Source organism: Moschus berezovskii, chromosome 13, assembly GCF_049115385.1.
Source record: "Moschus berezovskii isolate FMDL1 chromosome 13, NW_MosBer_1.0, whole genome shotgun sequence".
Lineage (NCBI taxonomy): Eukaryota > Metazoa > Chordata > Mammalia > Artiodactyla > Moschidae > Moschus > Moschus berezovskii.
Window position 1 is genome coordinate 63,673,899 of NC_142472.1, and position 20,634 is coordinate 63,694,532.

Below are 20,634 nucleotides of genomic sequence, written 5' to 3' on the forward strand. Positions count from 1 at the left end.
GGATACGACTGAAGTGACTTAGCAGCAGCAGCAGCAGTTATATGTTGGGCACGCTGTGCTAGAGCTTCAGATACAAGAGAATAAGCTGGGAAACTTTCCAATAAGAGTTCACATCTAACAGGGAAATCGACAACAGGACAGGTGTGATAACAGGGTCCCTGCTCTGCTGCACTTTCCTCAGATATCCACAACTGGTGAAGTTAAGTGTGGATGAAGAACAGCACAATGTCTAGCGAACATTTTTCCCTCAATTGGCAAAGTAAAAGATGTCCCATATGGCACAGAAACCTGAGTCCCAGCACTGCTGACTCGGGAGAAGGACTCTGGGACTTTAGCTGGAAGGGATTTAGGGATAACTGAGGCCAACTCTTCATTTTGCAGCCAGAAAGCATCCTGGTTAGCACTGTCACCATCACCTTAATCTCCGTTTAAGTAAAATGGTACCCACAAGTTCCACAATCTTTGGCAGTGAGGTAAAACCAAGCTTCAAGTTGTAGATGCCTGCCTCTAGGGCTTTGTTCCTGAAGCTTAGATGCAGCCCATAGCACCAGAGGAGACTTAAATACCCTCCAGGACTAAGTGTAAACACTCAAGGCAAGATTTTAACTCCTATGAGGCTAGGAAGTAGGGGAGGAATATTCTAGATCACTAACCCCACTTAGATGGCATTATAAGTAGAAACAAATTTTAGGAAATCAAATAGTGTAGATGACTGCTTGCTTATTTCTCAATTTTGTCTTGATCAATAGTAAATATTAGATCAGTCCTATATACAATTCAAGCCCACAGATCTGTGTTACTATACATAGTAATTTCCTCTCTAAGCAGAAACAGCCATTTAGGTAATGACATTGTTTAAAAACACCAAAACAATGATGTACAGTATACATCAGTGAAATGAAAACCACAATTAGATAATAAAACACAGTTTCCAGAATGGCAAGCAATTAAAGACTGATAACGCCACATTTTATCAAGGTTGTGGGGCAATCGGAGGTCTCATAGATGGAAATTGATAAAATCACCTTGAAAAACTATTTGGAAGTATCTATTAAAGCCAAACACACACTTACTTTATGACTCAGTATTCAACTTCTAAGTAATATCTCAGAGAAATGAAGGCTGATTATGGAGAAAAGCATATTCATGAATGTTGATTGCAATTTTATTCATAAAATCCAAGAAACAAAGAACCACCCAGACCCATCAACAGCAGAATGAATAAAGTTGTGTTATGTTCATATAAAAGATAACTCAGGAAAAAAGACAAAAGCTATACTCCTATAGCATTCAAACTATGAATTCAAAATATTCAAAATATGAATGATTCTCATAGACAAAATATTGGGCAAAATAAGCTAGACATAAGAGTACATACTTTCTGATTCCATGTATAAGAATATATGAGCTTCCCTGGTGGTTCAGCGGTAAAGAATCTGCCTGCCAGTGCAGGAATTGCAGGTTTGATCCCTGGGTCAGGAAGATTCTCTGGAGAAGGAAATGGCAACCCACTCCAGTATTCTTGCCTGGGAAATCCCATGGACAGAGGAGCCTGGCGGGCTATAGTCCATGGGGTCTCAAAGAGTCAGACACGACTTAGCGACAACAGCATAAGAATACACGTACTGCATGATCTCGTATTGTATCATTTAATTCAAGAAGAGGCAAAACTCATCTATTATGTTTGAAGTCAGAGTAGACTGTCTCTGGGTAGTGGAGTTTGGGCAGTTGGGTATTATCTGGGAAGAGATGAGAGAGCTCTTTGGGGTGCTGGAAATGTTCTGTATCTTGATCTGGGTGGTGATTACATCGACTTACACATATTGAGCCTGTGGGAATAAAAACCAGCCAGCAAAGAGAAAAGCAAAGGCTATTTATTCAGGGCTTGCTATCACAAAAGAGTCAATTTCTATCGTTAGCATTTTGGCAGAGACTCAAAGGTAGATAGAGGAGTGGGAAAGCTTTATAGTGGAAAAAAATGGAAGGTTCCAGGTGTGCCCTGATTGGAGGCTGTCGCCGTGGTGATGCTACAGATGGACAAACTAGAGGCAGAGCATCCTATGTGATGGTCTAGGAGTACCATCACTTAGGAGTACCATGTGGTTTTCTTCTGATGATCCTAAGTTGCGATCAGAGACAGAAAAGCGGAGAGCTGTCAGTTATTAATCAAGTCCTGACCACTGGGGGTTAATGGTTACAGAAGTAATTGTTCAGCTTCCTGAATTGTTATCAGAGATAACAATCTGACTTCCTGCAAATCTGACTTCCTGCAAATCTGCCGTCTATCAGGCTGGCTTCCTGGGCTGGTTATTATAGATAAAGGGTTGGTTTTCTGGCCTGGTTGCTGCAGGTTGGTGGTCAGAGTCCTATTTTTAGATACAGTCCAGCCTTTTGTCCAGCCTTTTGTCTGTTTGTGTATTCAGTCTCTCAAGCCAAGGGCTTAAGACTTATGCACTGATTATATGTATCTCATACCACATAAAAAATGATTCACATAGAGACCACAGGATACCCATGAGCAGGCTAGTATTGAGGATGGAAAGCTCACTGCTTGCTCTGCAAACTCAGAAAAAAAAAGAGGATGGAGAGAATGGAAGAGCTTTAGCACAACCAGCCTGTGGACAGTGCTTACAGGGATGGAAACTGTAGGTCCCAGGTCCCGTGACCCTGCGTTCTAATTGAGACACTGCCACACGAAAGCCAGATGACGTTTTCCGAGTTACTCAGCCTGCTGGGGTCTCAGTTTCCTTCTCTGTTAGCACAATAATAGCTAGCCTCGAGGAGTAAATAAATTACATGTAAAGGAATTAATAAGGCTTCCCCAGTGACTTAGTGGTAAATGATCTGCCTGGAGCGAAGGGGACACAGGAGATGTGGGTTCGATCCCTGGGTTGGGACGATGCCCTGGAGGAGGGCCTGGCAACCCACCCCAGTATTCTTGCCTGAAAAATCCCATGGACAGAGGAACCTGACAGGCTCCAGTCCATGGGGTTGCAGAGTCGGACACCACTGAAGTGACTGAGCACACAAGCACACAAAGAAATTATTAACCTTATTAGGAAGCCCCCTAGTGAGCCAGGCCACTGCCTAGGAATTTCCTCGAGTTCTGAACATTTTCTTCAGCTTGATGAACCTTTAAAGAGATTCTTCTTGACTCAAGGTCCCTGATTTCCCTTTTCCATGAGCATTTCCTTTAGAACATTTATCTTTGTAACTTCTTTCTCTGCCCCTTTGAGATGTAAGCCTTTTTCAAAACCTCTTGCCAGTTTTTACAATCTGGGACTATCTTTCTCAAGGACCTGGGAGACCTTCTCTTGAAATGCAATCGCTATGAAGACAGCACTCTTCTCCAGTCTCTGTGGGCGGTAGGAGACTGACTTCAGTAGACACCGCGCTGCAAGTTGTAAAATATTCCGCCTGTCATAAAGATGTGGGAAGTTTATTAGCAAACCAAACCCAGATGGTGTATGACCACCCTGCAAAGTTCTTCATACTTTTCCACTAGTGCGCTCCAGCCTTTAAAAACCCCACACCCTGGGGAATTTCCAGGTGGTCTAGTGGATAAGACGGGGCAGTTTCACTTCCCGGGCCTGAGTTCCATCTGTGGTTGGGGAACTAAGATCCCGCAAGCCAAACAACCACAACCAAAATTTTACAAAAACAAACAGGAAAAATCCTACATGTCTTCGTCTCGGTGGTGCTAGTTCAGATCGAGTTTTGACCTCTCTCCTCGACGGCAATGGGCTTGAGTAAGGTTTTCCTTTTTTGCCTATTTAATTTTGTCCAGGTCAATGTGTGCTTTGACAACTGACATTTGTTGTTTTCTTTTTCTTCCCCCAAACGTTAAACTTTTTATTTTGTATTGGGGTATAGTCATCTAACAACGTTGTGGTAGTTTCAGGCGAACAGTGAACGGACTCAGCCATCCATATACGTGTATCCATAGTTTTCTTAATTTATTTATTTTTACCATAGAATTCTATCAGCTGTGGATATTCTGGCCCATCCAGTGGATGGCTCTTCTCCATGTGCAGAAACTATATTTTTGAAGAGGACATACAGTAGAACCCTAACTCCTGCAGGTTTCTACCTCCTAAAGTGACTTGGTCACTAACTTTATAAGTTCTTTATAACTTTTTATCACTTTTAGAACCTTCAGAAAGAGGAGGAGACAGAAAGACACAGCGACGCTGAGAGAGACAGCCAGATCTTTGCTGTAAAACTTCCAAATCAGTGTGCTGCTGCTGCTGCTGCTAAGTCGCGACAGTCGTGTCCGACTCTACGCGACCCCATAGACGGGAGCCCACCAGGCTTCCCTATCCCTGGGATTCTCAAGGCAAGAACACTGGAGTGGATTGCCATTTCGCGATGATTTTTATCATCATCGCTAGTCCTCGGGCTACAAAATGCCGTAACCCCGAGTTTTCTAAACTGAAATTTACATCTCAACTACAGACACAAACTTCATGACACATTTATATTAACGCTAAGTTTCTTTTTAACCATTTGGTCTTTTTAAGAAAGAGTTAAGATATATTTTGAAATGGAATGTTCAAAAAGGCGTAAAAATAATGTTTTTAGTACTGTGCACGCTCCCTTTCAGCCCAAGAATGTAAGCGTCGCCCACACAAAGCCCTGCTGGCTTGCGGCTCTTTATATGACCTTCTCCCACCCAGGGGCAGCTTGGCACGCAGCCTCCAACGGGAGTCCACCCATCGCCATCGGTCAAACGCAGTAGCCGCTCCCACGCCTGCTGCTCTGAGACCAGGCTTGACACATGGGCTCTTAGAGCATCTTCGATCCAGTTTTTCAAGTGGCAGTGCCTTCTTTCCTCACTTCTGTTTTTTTTTTTTTTTTTTTATTTTGGGGGAGGGAGTTGTTTGTTTTTCGGGTTTTGTTTGTTTTAGTTTTGTGACCTTGCTGCACAACAATTGGGCTTTCAGTTCCTCGATGAGGGATCGAACCCACACCCCCTGCATTAGAAGTGCAGAGTCTTAACGACTGGATCTCCAGGGAACTCCCAGTCTCTCACTGCTGGACCTAGGTGACTAGATCACACGCTAACAGCACAGAAACATCCCCTTTTGTAGAGAAAACACCGAAGTCCTCGCGTGTTTTTGTGCTTTATGTGGGCTTCTGTGTTCCCTAGACCCCCAGCACACCCTACATTTTCCTTTCTCTCATTTTCTTTTCTAGGAAGACCTTCCAATCTTACCTTCACCTGCAGGGGCTCCTCTTCTGAGCTTCTACAACACCCTCTAACATCACTTTTCATAGTACATCGTAATTTTCAGTTAACTTTCCTGTGGATTTTTACTGCTCTGACAGCAGGCATTTTATTTTGACATCTCCATATCCTGAAACACAGTGGCTTCTGGATTCATTTACTGAATGAATGAAGTGCGTTCAACACTTTGGACTATCAAAAAGGGGGCTCAGCAACAGGATGGATAGATGTATTGATAAGTTTGAAGTTTCTTGTTTGGCAATAATGATCCATCAGAGGAGATTCTGTTTGCTCTCAAGAGAGTCAATTAACCCAAGAACCACACATCCTCGTTTCCTCCTTCATAGGTGTTATCTCTCAACTCCCACCATTATAGGAAGAAAATAAAGAGAAAACATTTTCCTTAAAATCATTCTCATCTCTCCCTTTCCTTTTTCTGTCTGAAATAACTACCCATAATAAATACAAATACTTTGTCCTTAGATTTATGATGAAACATTCTCATGATAGTGTTATTTATAAGAGCAGTAAATAAAAACACCCTGAAAGTACAATGGAGGGATAATTAAGTGAACCATGACGTATCGCTACAAAACCACAAAGATTTTTTAAGTTACAAAAACATGAAAAAATTGCTATTTGTGTAAGTCACTCAGTCGTGTCCGACTCTGCAACCCCATGGACTGTATCCTGCCAGACTCCTCTGTCCATGGAATTCTCCAGGCAAGAATACTGGAGTGGGTTGCCATTCCCTTCTCCAGGGGATCTTCACAACCCAGGGATCGAACCTGAGTCTCTGGCATTGCAGGCAGATTCTTTACCATCTGAGCCACCAGGGAAGCTGAAAATTGCTGTGGTATATTGTTGAAATAAAAAAAAGTAAGATGCAAAATTATATGGACAGTATAATCCTTCTTAGTAAAAAAGTATGCTTAGAAAAAATATTGGATGGGGACTTCCTGGTGGTCCAGTGGTTAAGACTTCACCTTCTAATGCTGGGAGCAGGGAGAGCTAAAATCCCACATGCCTTGTGGGCAAAAAAACCAAAACATAAAACAGAAGCAGTATTGTAACAAAATCAGTAAAAGCTTTAAAAATGGTCCACATTAAACAAACAAACAAAAAAACACAACTATATTGGATGAAAATTAACCAAAATATTAACAGTGGTTAATTCTGAGTGATGGAAGTATGACTGGTTTATACTGCTCAGAATTTTCTTATTTTTTACTACCATTACAATTTTAAAAAGCACTTTAGAAATAAAAATCTACCCATCTGCATGGTAAGTCTCTTCAGTCGTGTCTGACTGTGTGCAACCCTATGGACTTTAGCCCACCAGGGTCCTCTGTCCATGGGACTCTCTATGCAAAAAAACTACTCAAGTCAAGTGAAAAACAGTCCTGTGTGTTTTCAGAGCAGGAAAGACCAGATGCTTCTTGCTGCTGCTGCTAAGTCACTTCAGTCGTGTCCAACTCTGTGCGACCCCATAGACGGAAGCCCACCAGGCTCCCCCATCCCTGGGATTCTCCGGGCAAGAACACTGGAGTGGGTTGCCATTTCCTTCTCCAATGTGTGAAAGTGAAAAGTGAAAGTGAAGTCGCTCAGGCGTGTCCGACCCTTAGCGACCCCACAGACTGCAGCCCACCAGGCTCCTCCATCCGTGGGATTTTCTAGGCAAGAGTACTGGAGTGGCTTGCCATTGCCTTCTCCGGCTTCTTGCTGGGTGGGGAATAAAATGTACGTGGAACAAGAAGAAGCACTTTCTCTGGGCTTGGCAAAGAGTGTCACAGATTCTTTCCCCTTTTCTCTTCACTTCCGATCCTGGGGAGATATAGCCAGTAAAACAGAGTCTCAGCAACTTCCTGGTCCTTTCTCTAGTGAAACAAGGATTTTAAGTACTGAACATTAAAATCTAAAGCGAAACCCAACAGGTAAACACTATCTTTTCATCACCTGCAATTTGTCTGTCCTCCTCCCTTTTTCTCTCAAATATGCACACAGATTGTATCAAGACCTTTTTTTTTCTCTTAAGGAAAAATGCAGAATTGCTAAATTTAAGAAACTAAATTTAAATTAAATCACTCAAAGTGTGATCTTAATCTGGCAACCTCACTAGCTTAGGAATTTACTTGGAGGCAAACTTCTAATTCCATCTCAGACTCAGAAGGTCTGAGAAGGATGAAAACTTCTAGCGGTGAGGACCAGTTTTAGAAACAATCCCCAGGAAGATTCTTTTGCACATTGACGTTGAGAAGAATTTCTAAGATGGAGATGATCGAGATGCCAACTAACTTCACTTTACCTCTTAAAGAAAAACAAGAAGGAAAAAAAGGAAGGGGTAGAGTTTTCAGTCCAAGGCTAATGAGAAGTGCTAATGAGGTCCCTGGGTGGGGAGGGAAAGCCCTAATTTATATCGTTCTGTACATTCTGATTTATCCTTGGGACGTCATGGAACTTGGAGTCAAGAAGAAATGTACCCTTGTGGCTTTCGAAATTTGAGACAAGCCTGAGGCACATTCTGCAGAGGGCTCCTCCTGGGGGTGATAACTAGGGCTCAGTTATTCCTTTAACTCTCTCAACAGTGTGTGTGGAATTTCCTATACAGCTTGAAAGGCCAAATGGTGTTGTTTTGTCAATGTGTCCAAGATGCAGGAGGGCAAGGGCAAACATATCCCACACATCTCAGAGAAGGACCAACGTTGCACCTCATAAACTGCCTCTTACTTAAAAAAATAATCAAGGGTTCACCGGAAGAGTCCTCCCACAGGCACCTTCCAAATGATGTACATGGTCTTCAGTATATCTGTGTTGTTAGGTCTACTTCAACATAAAAGTCTCCTTTCCAATTCAGGTGGGTGTCTCTAAATGTATATTTTCTTTTACACACTGATCATACCAAATGTGTCCCGTGTTTCTAACTTGTGTTATGGAGCACAGGTTAGGACTCACACACACACACATACCAACATCATCGCCATCGTCACCATCACCACTTTCTGGACCTCCAAGGTTTCAAACTCTCGAAGGCTCAGTTTTTTCCACCATAAAATGAAGTTATAAAAGAATCTACTTTAGAAATATCCTAAGATTTAAAATAAAGCAAGCAAAATGCTCTGCAATACAGAAGAATATTAGTATTCAAGCTACACTTCATATTCACAGGTTGTTCTATTTTCCTCAACTTGAGAGATCAGTATATCAAACATGGTGCAGCTCAAACCAACTTTTCTATTTAATCAAAGCATCATCAGATGATATTTGAGAATGAATAAATGTTAGCCTGCTCAACATAACTTTGCTAGCTAATGCCAAGAAATGAATATAAAGATAAACACAAATTCTATCTAACACTTAAGGAAAAGGACAAGTTATAGACTGGTCTTCAAGAAGCAAATAAAAACCACAATAAGCCATGACTTCAAAATTCTGGGCTCTCAGTGAAATTGAAGCCAATTTCAATACGGATTAATCCACTTTGCGCTCACTCTCTGCAACAATACAACTCTCATTTTCTGTAATATACATAAAATAAACTTAAGGCAGGAAAAATGGACTTACCCACTAAGTTCTCTTTATCCAGCTTCTCTGGGGAGGATGCCCCGGGATCCATCTCATTCTTGAGAAGCTTTTATACTTGGCAAATTTTCATGGGTTTGGAGCCAAACCTAGGCTCCAGGAAGCACCCAGATGTGCTTGGGAGAAGGAAGAGCAGAGAGGCAGAGTGAGTGAGTGAGAGAAGTTCCTCTTCTTTCGTGAGTTACCCTAAGGATTAGTTACCCTGGTGAAGGAAGTCTGCTAACATAAACAAAACGATCTCCTTCCTGAGTTCAGACTGCCACTGTTCATAGAGAAAATTCAAAGGTATGTATAGGACCTTCTGACTGTATTGCTTCTTGTAGATTATCCCTGTGTAGTTTTCTATATCACTGATATCTTATAAAACACATCTATACCACATGTAATTTGCTTATCATAATGAACTGTCCAATCTACAGGGCATGTATCTCCACCCTCAATTTTCCGATGTGGAAATTTCATCCAATGCATTATACACACTGCAGTGAGTGATCTTCTGACACTCGAATTTGATATCTCCATCCTGCTTAAAATAATCCGGTGATTGTGAATGGCTAATATGTAAAGATGAAAATCATATGTGTCCTAAAAGAACTGATGGTCTGCCTCTCCTCCTTTCCAGCCTCACTCATTTAGCAATAGCCCCATTGGCCTCGATAAGCCCTACTAAACTATATGTGTCCTCTGTGCCACAGGGCCTTTGCACATGTTACCATACATATAATTATTTAGTTAATGTTTGTTTCTTCCTCTAGATCAGGAGTTGGCTAATTTCAGTCAGCTGGGCAAATTTGCCCTACCACTGATTTTTTGTAAATAAACTGTTACTGGAACATGGCCATGTCTTTTTGTTTCTATGTTGTTTTTGGTCACTTTGGGGCTTCCCTGGTGGCTCAGTGGTAAAGAATCTGCTTGTCAATGCAGGAGACATGGGTTCAAGCCCCAGGTCAGGAAGATCCCATGGAGAAGGAATGACAACCTACTCTATAATTCTAGCCTGGGAAATTCCATGGACAGAGGAGCCTGGTGGGCTACAGTCCGTGGGGTTGCAAAAGAGTTGGACATCACTTAGCGACTAAACAGCCATAACATAGTTGAGTGGTTGCTTTTTAGAGACTGTATAGCCTGCACAATCTAACATATTTAGTGTTTATCCCTTTACAGAAAATGTTGATTCCTGACCTGTACACTGTAACTTCTGTGAGGGAATAGCTGAGTCTTTTTTTTTCTGCCATGGCACCTCTAGCATTTAGAACAATGCAGGCACATAGCTATCATCCAACAGACACTTGTTGTATGAATGAATAAGTAATTTATCAAAGACGGTGGTGGTGGTGGTTTAGTTGCTAAGACATGTCCGAGTCTTGTGACCCCATGGACTGTAGCCTGCCATGTTCCTCTGTCTGTGGGATTTCCCAAGCAAGAATACTAGAGTGGGTTGCCATTTTCTTCTCCAAGGGATCTTCCTGACCCAGGGATCAAACCCACCTCTCCTGCATTGCAGGTGGATTCTCTACCACTGAGCCATCAGGGAGCCCTTATCAAAGATAATAGCTCCCAAATTGTGAAGCTCTTTCTTGAATCCAGATCCCCGGGCTCCTACCCCAGGAGTCCTTCTTTCATCATATGACTTGGAAACAACGGCAATTTTACACTCATTCCAATATCGAAAACACTAATCTTCTAATTTTCTGATGTTCATCTTTTTCATACCAATATTCCAAATGATATTTTGTTTGTGGAAACAAAACAATACAAAACAACTTCTGAGATTTCTCAGCTCATTGCAACTTTCCTGGTCTTTTTTCTTCCCAAACATATTTTCTTCTTAGCAACTTCATATGAAAAAACCTCCCAGATTGTGGGTTACTTTTGCCAACTGCTTGATAATCATAATCCCAAAATCACTGCAGATGCTGATTGCAGCCATGAAATTAAAAGACGCTTACTCCTTGGAAGGAAAGTTATGACCAACCTTGATAGTATATTAAAAAGCAGAGACATTACTTTGCCAACAAAGGTCCGTCTAGTCAAGGCTATGGTTTTTCCCGTGGTCATGTATGGATGTGAGAGTTGGACTGTGAAGAAAGCTGAGCGCCAAAGAATTGATGCTTTTGAACTGTGGTGCTGGAGAAGACTCTTGAGAGTCCCTTGGACTGCAAGGAGATCCAACCAGTCCATTCTAAAGGAAATCGATCCTGGGTGTTCATTGGAAGGACTGATGCTAAAGCTGAAACTCCAATACTTTGGCCACCTCATGGGATGAGCTGACTCACTGGAAAAGAGTCTGATGCTGGGAAGGATTGGGGGCAGGAGGAGAAGGGGATGACAGAGAATGAGATGGCTGGATGGCATCACCGACTCTATGGACATGAGTTTGAGTGAACTCCGGGAGTTGGTGATGGACAGGGAGGCCTGGTGTGCTGTGATTCATGGGGTCGCAAAGAGTCGGACACGACTGAGCGAATGAACTGAACTGAACTGAACTGATAATCATAATTGCCTTCTCAACAAATAATAACCAGGCAGGGCTGTCATCCACAGACTGTAATTATAAGAATTAATATGTAATATTAGAACTTAAGAAAAGGCGGCTGGGGACCAGAAACAGATTAAAACAGACACACAAGCACACACACAGTCAGAGACATTCTGCTTTAGACTCCTGTCCTCTGCATGCTCCTCGTACATCCTGGGTTATGGCTCGATGTGGAAATGATGCTACAGTTATAGTAGGTTAAGAAATAGGTTCTGCACTCCTGTTGCCTAGATTTAAAGAAATCCTGGTTCTACCATGTACTAACTGTGTGACACTGAGTAACTTCACTCCTTCGTGTTTTTCTCCCCCATCTGTAAAATGGGCATGCAGATTGTCTTTACCAGGGTCATCTGTGTGAGAAATATATGAAATAGTACATGGAGAATACTCAGAATAGGGATTTCCCTGGCAGTCCAGTGGTTAGAATTCCATGCTTCCAATGCAGGGACATGGGTTCAATCACTGGTGGGGGAACTGATTGGGGAACTAAGATCCCACATGATTCACAGACCAAAAAAAAAAAGAAGAAAATCAGAATAATAACTTGCATTAATACATGATAACTATTATTCCCATGAGTGAGAACTGAGCTGTATTTCTCCAGACTCAGCTGTCTTCTTTCTAAAATGGGAATTTTGGGTTAATTTTCACAGCATCGTCTGGATAGAAGATTGCTGAGTCATTGATTGCTGTGCTGTGCTCAATCGTGTTCAACTTTCTGTGGCCCCATGGACTGTAGCCCACCAGGCTCCTCTGTCCACGGGATTTCCCACACAAGAATTCTGGAGCGGGTTGCCATTTCCTACTTCCTTCCTCATCCAGGGACAGAACTGCTTTTCTTCTCCTGCATTGCCAGGTGGGTTCTTTACCACTAGCGCCACCTGGGAAGCACTTGATTGATAGGTGTGTTCAAACATTTATCTCCTCTCTTCTTGTCTTTGTCTAATGCTTTTCCAGTTTGCTGCACATTTGAAAGTTTCAGCTTCAGCATCAGTCCTTCCAATGAACACCCAGGACTGATCTCATTTAGAACGGACTGGTTGGATTTCCTTGCAGTCCAAGGGACTCTCAAGAGTCTTCTCCAGCACCACAGTTCAAAAGCATCAATTCTTCGGTGCTCAGCTTTCTTCACAGTCCAACTCTCACATCCATACATGACCACGATTCTCCCTTAACATTGGCCAAATAGCACACTGAAACTCCAATACTTTGGCCACCTCATGTGAAGAGTTGACTCACTGGAAAAGACTCTGATGCTGGGAAGGATTGGGGGTGGGAGGAGAAGGGGACGACAGAGAATGAGATGGCTGGATGGCATCACCGACTCGATGGACATGTGTTTGAGTGAACTCCGGGAGTTGGTGATGGACAGGGAGGCCTGGCGTGCTGTGCTTCATGGGGTCGCAAAGAGTTGGTCACAACTGAGTGACTGAACTGAACTGAACTGAGCACTTACGCCAGCACCGCCAGTCACTGAGGTGCAAGGTTCAAAACAAGTGTAACAATAATTATTCCCTGGTGGGAGCTCTAAAGAGCCTCCAGAGTACTTAGGGCAAACACATCGCCCTTGGAAGATGACTAAGCAACTGTTTTTCTTCTTCCTGCAAAATGTTTCAAATATCTCAGCCTGGAAAGCAAGAATGATTTTAACAACTAAGAAACATTTAGGACAAACTGAGTCCCTAACCAAGAGTGTCAGGAAATGAATGAAACATAAGCCCATTTGCAATGTTTCCTCTTCCTTTGCTTAAAATAGAAACCATTGTGTGCCAGTTCTTGGAATTTTCTCTCCTTCATCATGGTAGAGTTGGGGCCTGTGGATAAAGCAGATTGAGAATTGCAGTAACATACTTCTGATGATTTTTCTGTGGTTCTCAACTTTCATTCTGTCAATTCCTTAGCTAGGGAAAGCCCTGAAATGAGAACAGCAATTTTTTTAAAAAAATTAAAGACATTTTAATTGCTAATACAATTTTTAAAAGTTACTTCCCATTTATAATTATTATAAAAATTGGCACTACATGTGAAAACATGTAGCACAGCTATATACTTCACTTTTTTAATTAAAATTTTAAAATTTTTATACAACCTTTAGAGGCTACTTTCTCATTTACAGTTATTTCAAAATATTGGCAATATTCCCTGCGTAGGACAGCTAAGTTTTTAAAAGTCTTATCTCTATTCCTGTTCTTGACAGACAGCATGATGTACCCTGAAGCAGTAAATTTTATTTTCCCTGAACATTCATCTTGGAGCACGAAAGGGATCTACCTGAACACCCAGCCCACAGATTAGTCTACCCATTAGAAACTATTCTATTGGATAGACATTTTAATTATGAAAATTTTATGATGCATGTGAAATAATACATACAGTATTATTACAATAATATACACAATTATATATCATGCATGTATGTGTATATTTATTGAATAAAATGAACAATGAATATACTATCCAACCTTAGAACTATAACATTACCAAAACATCATAAGCTATTTGAATGTTCTTTCCTAAGTCTCACTCCACCTCCCTATAACCACAATCCGTAATTGTGTTCTCTTACTTTTAAAGTTTTTGAAATAGTATACATATAGGACTTCTTTGGAGATCCAGTGATTTTCTGCTGTTGCTCATATTTGAAACTGCGAGTCACTTTTGAATATAACAATCTGTAAATCTCACCAAGCATATTTTTCTTTACAATAATTACACCTTTTGCTTCTTTTTCTGTACCTTTCTATGCTAGCTACAATGCTAGAAAAATGAGGAAATGCATTTTACTTGATCAGTCTCTGATTGTAAAAGGATATTTCTAAACTGCATAATTAAAAAGTGTGTGTTATACTTTTATAATTCCTTTACCTGATAGTCTCCTCCTTTTCCTAGTTTGCCTTGTGTATGTGAAACATTATGGTGTAAGAGGGTTCCTTTCTCTCCACACCCTCTCCAGCATTTATTGCATGTAGACTTTTGGATAGCAGCCATTCTGACTGGTGTGAAATGGTATCTCATTGTGGTTTTGATTTGCATCTCTCTGATTATGAGGGATGTTGAGCATTTTTTCATGTGTTTGTTAACCATCTTTATGTCTTCTTTGGAGAAATCTCTGTTTAGTTCTTTGGCCCATTTTTTGAGTGGGTCATTTATTTTTCTGGAATTGAGCTGCAGGAGCTGCTTGTATATTTTGGAGATTAATCCTTTATCAGTTGCTTCATTTGCTATTATTTTCTCCCATTCTGACGGCTGTCTTTTCACCTTGCTTATAGTTTCCTTTGCTGTGCAGAAGCTTTTGATTTTAATTAGGTCCCATTTGTTTATTTTTGCTTTTATTTCCAATATTCTGGGAGGTGGGTCATGGAGGATCCTGCTGTGATTTATGTCGGAGAGTGTTTTGCCTACGTTCTCCTCTAGGAGTTTTATAGTTTCTGGTCTTACATGTAGATCTTTAATCCATTTTGAGTTTATTTTTGTGCATGGTGTTAGGAAGTGTTCTAGTTTCATTCTTTTACAAGTGGCTGACCAGTTTTCCCAGCACCACTTGTTAAAGAGACTGTCTTTTCTCCATTTTATATTCTTGCCTCCTTTGTCAAAGATCCATAGGTGTGTGGATTTATCTCTTACACTGTTGGTGGGAATGCAAACTAGTACAGCCACTATGGAGAACAGTGTGGAGATTCCTCAAAAAACTGGAAATAGAACTGCCATATGATCCAGCAATCGCACTCCTGGGCATACATACCGAGGAAACCAGAATTGAAAGAGACACATGTACTCCAATGTTCATTGCAGCACTGTTTATAATAGGCAGGACATGGAAGCAACCTAGATGTCCATCTGCAGATGAATGGATAAGAAAGCTTTGGTACATTTACACAATGGAGTATTATTCAGCAATTAAAAAGAATGCATTTGAATCAGTTCTAATGAGGTGGATGAAACTGGAGCCTATTGTGCAGAGTGGAGTAAGCCAGAAAGAGAAACACCAATACAGTATACTGACACATATATATGGAATTTAGAAAGATGCAAATGATAGCCCTGTATGAGAGACAGCAAAAGAGACACAGATGTATAGAACAGACTTTGGGACTCTGTGGGAGAGGGTGAGGATGGGATGATTTGGGAGAATGGCATTGAAACATGTATGTTGTCACATGTGAAGCGAATCGCTAGTTCAGGGTTGATGCATGTTATAGGATGCTCAGGGCTGGCATGCGGGGATGACCCAGAGGGAGGATGGAGGGAGGAGGGAGGTGGGAGGGGGGTTCAGGAGGGGGAACTTATATAAACCCGGGGCGAATTCATGTCAATGTATGGCAAAACCAACCAATATAATATTATAAAATAATTTGCCTCCAATAAAAAATAAATTAATTACCAAAAAAAAAAAAAGAAACATTATGGTGATTAAGTTTTATCAGATTTTTTTTTTTTTAAGAGAGACTGAGAAATTTTTTTCTCTACTTGCTAATGTGTTGAATTGCAGTTTTAGATTTCTTTTTTAAAATATCTGTTTGGCTGCCCCAGGTCTTAGTTGTAGCCCTTGGGGTTGTCAGTCTTCATTGCGACACGCCAGATCTGTAGTTGTGGCATCTGGGATCTAGTTCCCTGACCAGGGATCAAACCCACCCCTGCACTGGGAGTGTGGAGTCTTATCAGCCACTAACGACTAGGAAGTCCCACACTTTTAGATTTATGTTACTTTACGCTTGCACTCCTCATGTAAATGCAACTTGATTGTAGTGTATCATACTGTTTAAGAATAATGATCTATGAGGCTCATGGGGCTTCCCTGCTGGCTCAGACAGTAAAGAGTATGCCTGCAATGTGGGAGACTTGGGTTTGACCTCTGGGTCCAAAGATCCCCTGGAGAAGGAAATGGCAACCCACTCCAGATTCTTGCCAGGGAAATTCCATGGACGGAGGAGCCTGGTGGGCTACAGTTCACGGGATCGCAGAGTCGTACACGACTGAGTGACTTCACTTTCTTTTTCATATGTAGCACGTTTTGATGTTTTACTCTTTTCTTGAAAAAGGTTGACTTACATTTTTCTTTCATACTATTCTAGCCTCAGCTTTTGTTTCAAGGTTATAATGGTCTATAAGAATGTGTTGAGGAGTGTTTTTCTATTTTCTTGGAAGAGTCTGTTCAGTTGAACCTGCATGAAAAACCATCTGAGCTTGCTTCTTCCTTTCCATCTCCACTGTTGTGGAACCAGCACACAGGCAATCAAGCTAACACCTTCAGTTCAGTTCAGTCGCTCAGTCGTGTCCGACTCTTTGCGACCCCATGAATCACAGCACGCCAGGCCTCCCTGTCCATCACCAACTCCCGGAGTTCACTCAAACTCATGTCCATCGAGTCGGTGATGCCATCCAGCCATCTCATTCTCTGTTGTCCCCTTCTCCTTCCACCCCTAATCCTTCCCAGCATCAGAGTCTTTTCCAGTGAGTCAACTCTTTGCATGAGGTGGCCAAAGTATTGGAGTTGCAGCTTCAGCATCAGTCCTTCCAATGAACACCCAAGATTGATCTCCTTTAGAATGGACTGGTTGGATCTCCTTGCATGTGCGCTTATTTCTTTCACTTTTCTGTGCTTTCTTTCTGGATGACTTTTTCTATTTTCTCCTCCTCACCAATTAGGAATTAAAAACACAACTTTTAACCCTTAACATAAAATTTTATTGGGCATAAAGTTTAAAATTTATCATAAAGTCCCTCATGAGTACAAGGACCCTGGGGATATGTTAATTTTGATCATTTTTCTCAACTTCCCTAATATTGCCCATTATTTCATACGTTAACTGAACCAAGTTCGACATTGTTTACTACTATTGTGTTACCTTTAAAAACAAAAAAGGCTCATTAAACTTGATTTGGTGTTAAGTCTTTTCTAAAATTCTGTGACATTACTTTACAAATACAGGTTTATAAAGACTATAAAGGCAGAGACCCATCTAGGAAAGTGTAAAGCTTAAGATTAAACTTCATCAATTATATGAGGGTTTCCCAGTGGCCTGTGGTAAAGAATCCACTTGCCAATGCAGGACACACGTTTGATCCTTGGGTTGGGAAGACCCCCTGGAGGAAGAAATGGCAATCCACTCCAGTATTCTTGTCTGGAAAATCCCACGGACAGGGGAGCCTGGCGGGCTACAGTCCATAGTGTAGAGTCAGACACTACTGAGTGACTGAGCGCGCACACACACACACAAAGTGTAGACTCAAGAAGAACAAATTACAACTTCCAGTTTGGGTTGGAAGATGCTTAAAGGCACAGAGTCTGTTTCAAGTGTTGGTTGTGCTTCAACTTTCACACGAGGCGTTATTTAAGTGAGCATCAGTAGTAGACGTTGACTACCAACTAAATTCAGACAAAAATGTCCTATATATTAGCTCCAAGACAAAAACTTAAAATACCTATCCAAGCGCTGAATAAAACACATAAAACATGTTGTATCCATAAAGTTTATTTTAAAAAATTGTTAAAAACTGACCATACAGGAATATTAATATACTTAAAAAGTTTGTTCCCCGTGTTGAAGGAAAATACATTAGCAACATCTTCTAGACACTGTCTTTATAAAAAGTAAAACTTCTAGATGCTGAAATGTACTACAGTAGATTCTATAGTTTATACTTTTAATCACAGGATTGGAAATCATTCTTGCTATTCCCCCGATCCCCCTGAATGTGGCAGTCATTATGCTTAATGACATTCAATCGTGTTATACTACCACAGGTCCTTAAATAGAGTACACACTGCATATTTACTAACAGAGCAAAGTCTTCTCTATCTGTTGTCACATCATTATTTTAGATAAGCATTTGATTCTAAATACAAATAGAAAGACTACATCCCATGATTGTAAACATTCACCAAGAGCTTCCAGAGTACAATGCGTGATAGAGGCGGCCCAAGGGTCAGTCCACTGTTCCTCACTCACATTTGGATACTGCTGAGATTAAGAAACTTGTTCTGAAGGCAAATTATCACAGGCCTTACTTGTATTTCTGTAAGAAAGTAGTTCTGGATATATATGTTTTTAGTTGAAAACACCTGAAAGTCATTCTAAGGACTATATGAAGCACCATTTTCACTCACCTGAAATACACTGGGTTAAATTCAGCAGTACATGTATGCTTGTTAATGTCAGGGGTTAAAAATAATGGTGGGTCTCAAGTTCCCTTTTGTGGATATATCTGGAGTATGGATACTGAGTTCCAGCGATGCTAATAGGAACCACTCAAGCGCATTAAGGGTGGTAACTCCCCCAGGGCCATATGCAACCCGTAAGTCTGAGGCACGACCATTACTTCTGTCAGTGGATGCTGTACAGGCAGCATTAAGGCTGTGTTCGGCTATAGAGAGTTCAACCTCCTCTTCAGTAGTCCCCCTACACCACTCACACACACCGTTCAAAATGTCCTAGGGTGCAGGTGGAAAGTCCCCAAACACTTCTAAAAATATTATTCTCTGTACAATTTGTCATCAGTATATTTACATAGGGGAGTGCTCACACTTAAACACATGTTTAAAGAATGCAACTGTGTTTTTTTTTAAAACTCTTTTCACAGTTTCCCCAGGATCATCCTTAGCCTCATTTCCTGACTTCTGGCCAACTACACATTTGTCAGAGAGTTCACTGCGGTCTTCAGGCAAGTCTGACGTTGCTCTGCAGGAGGATATGTGTTAAAATATATTCACTGCCACCCACTCTGGGACAGGCCTGGCTGCAGTGAAAATGGTGTTCCTGGTGCCGAAGGGTAACTAGGAAACCCATCCTGCTGAGCTGCGTAGCTTTCCAGAGCCGATGCTGAGTGGACCTGATGGAAAGAACGCACAGGTGAGCAGAGTGCCAAATTCCATCAGGCCTGTGCAGGCTTTTGCCAGTCCCACATTTTTCTTTTTTTAAAAGAAAAAAAAAAAAAATTCTGGGGCAAGGTAAGTCTGTTCAGTCTCCTGAAATTTTTAAGAAACATTCAGACTTCTTCAGTTGGTAGAAGTGCATAGAAATGCCTTTAAAATGTTTAACATCCTTTAAAAAAAGAATAGGTTTTCTGAAGAATATTTGCCTCAACAGTCCACTACTTTAACTAAAGAAGACAAGCTAAAATTTACCTGTTACATCTAAAGATTCTGTATGTAAAAATCTCCAGACTGAGATTTAAAAGTCTCTAAGCAGAAAAAACACACAGATGAATATACTCTACTACCTTTGTTACTCTCCTGAAGGAAAACAAGGATCATTTGTAGATTTGGGGGAGAGAATTAATCATCAAATCTCCAGCCATTCTGGGTCACTGCTGGAGTACCACTATCTGTATTGCAAGGTTATCACTACAGAAGCTATGTTTCACCTGTTCTGTTCTGTTCAGTCACTCAGTCGTGTCCGACTCTTTGCGATCCCGTGGACTGTAGCCTACCAGGCTTCTCCATCCATGGGATTCTCCAGGCAAGAATACTGGAGTGGGTTACCATTTCCTTCTCCAGGGGATCTTCCACGACCCAGGGATCGAACCCGGGTCTCCCGCATTGGAGGCAGACTCGTTAACCTCTGAGCCACCCATCCTTACTTGCTCCAGGCTGGGCTGCTCACCTGCTGTAACAATGCTGACTGTGTGGCTGCATTATGCTGCAATTCCTGCAGGGATGACTGTGAGGGATTCTGGGAAAATCCCGGGATGCCTGGGAGGGACAGGAGGCCTGGAAAAACTGAACTGCCTGCAGCTTGAAGTCCAGATGATAAGCTGAAACAGAGAGAGAACGGGTCAACATGCAAGACATACATAAAAGCGATTGCTTCTACATCTGTCAAATACTATCTGGAGATGTTAAAAAACATCCTAGAAAGTCTTTATTGTAAGGAACTATAAATAGGTTTTACGCAGACATAAAATCTACTTTCCATTATCAAGTCTATTATTCTGAATTCAGTGAGTTTATGTTTTGCTGTTTCAACATAAATCACCAAATGCAAATCTTAAAGTTATCTGAAAGAAAGTGAAAGTGAAGTCACTCAGCCGTGTCCGACTCTCTGTGACCCATGTACTTTACTGGGCCAGGCTCCTCTGTCCATGGGATCTCCAGGCAAGAATACTGGAGTGGGTTGCCGTTTCCTTCTCCAGGGGATCTGCCTAACCCAGGGATCGAACCCGGGTCTCCCGCATTACACTCTTTACCGTCTGAGCCACCAGGGAATCCCTGCTTATTATCTGAGAAGGCATTGATAGTTTATACATTTATCTTAAAAAGAAACATGTTAAGACAAACATTTCAAGCCCT

The 20,634-nt window shown here is 41.4% G+C and overlaps 1 protein-coding gene across 1 annotated transcript in view; it reads right to left on the reverse strand.

Annotated features, from left to right (window-relative positions):
* Positions 1-17,800: 17,800 nt before the first annotated feature.
* The window catches only part of PROSER1 (proline and serine rich 1), a 31,290-nt gene continuing 28,456 nt past the window's right edge, over positions 17,801-20,634 (reverse strand). Inside the window, exons 12-13 of the mRNA XM_055426205.2 lie at positions 19,949-20,099; positions 17,801-19,175 (exon numbers count right to left, since the gene is read on the reverse strand). Coding sequence (XP_055282180.2) covers positions 19,053-19,175; positions 19,949-20,099 — 274 coding nt within the window. The 3' untranslated portion in view covers positions 17,801-19,052. The remainder of the gene's footprint in view (positions 19,176-19,948; positions 20,100-20,634) is intronic.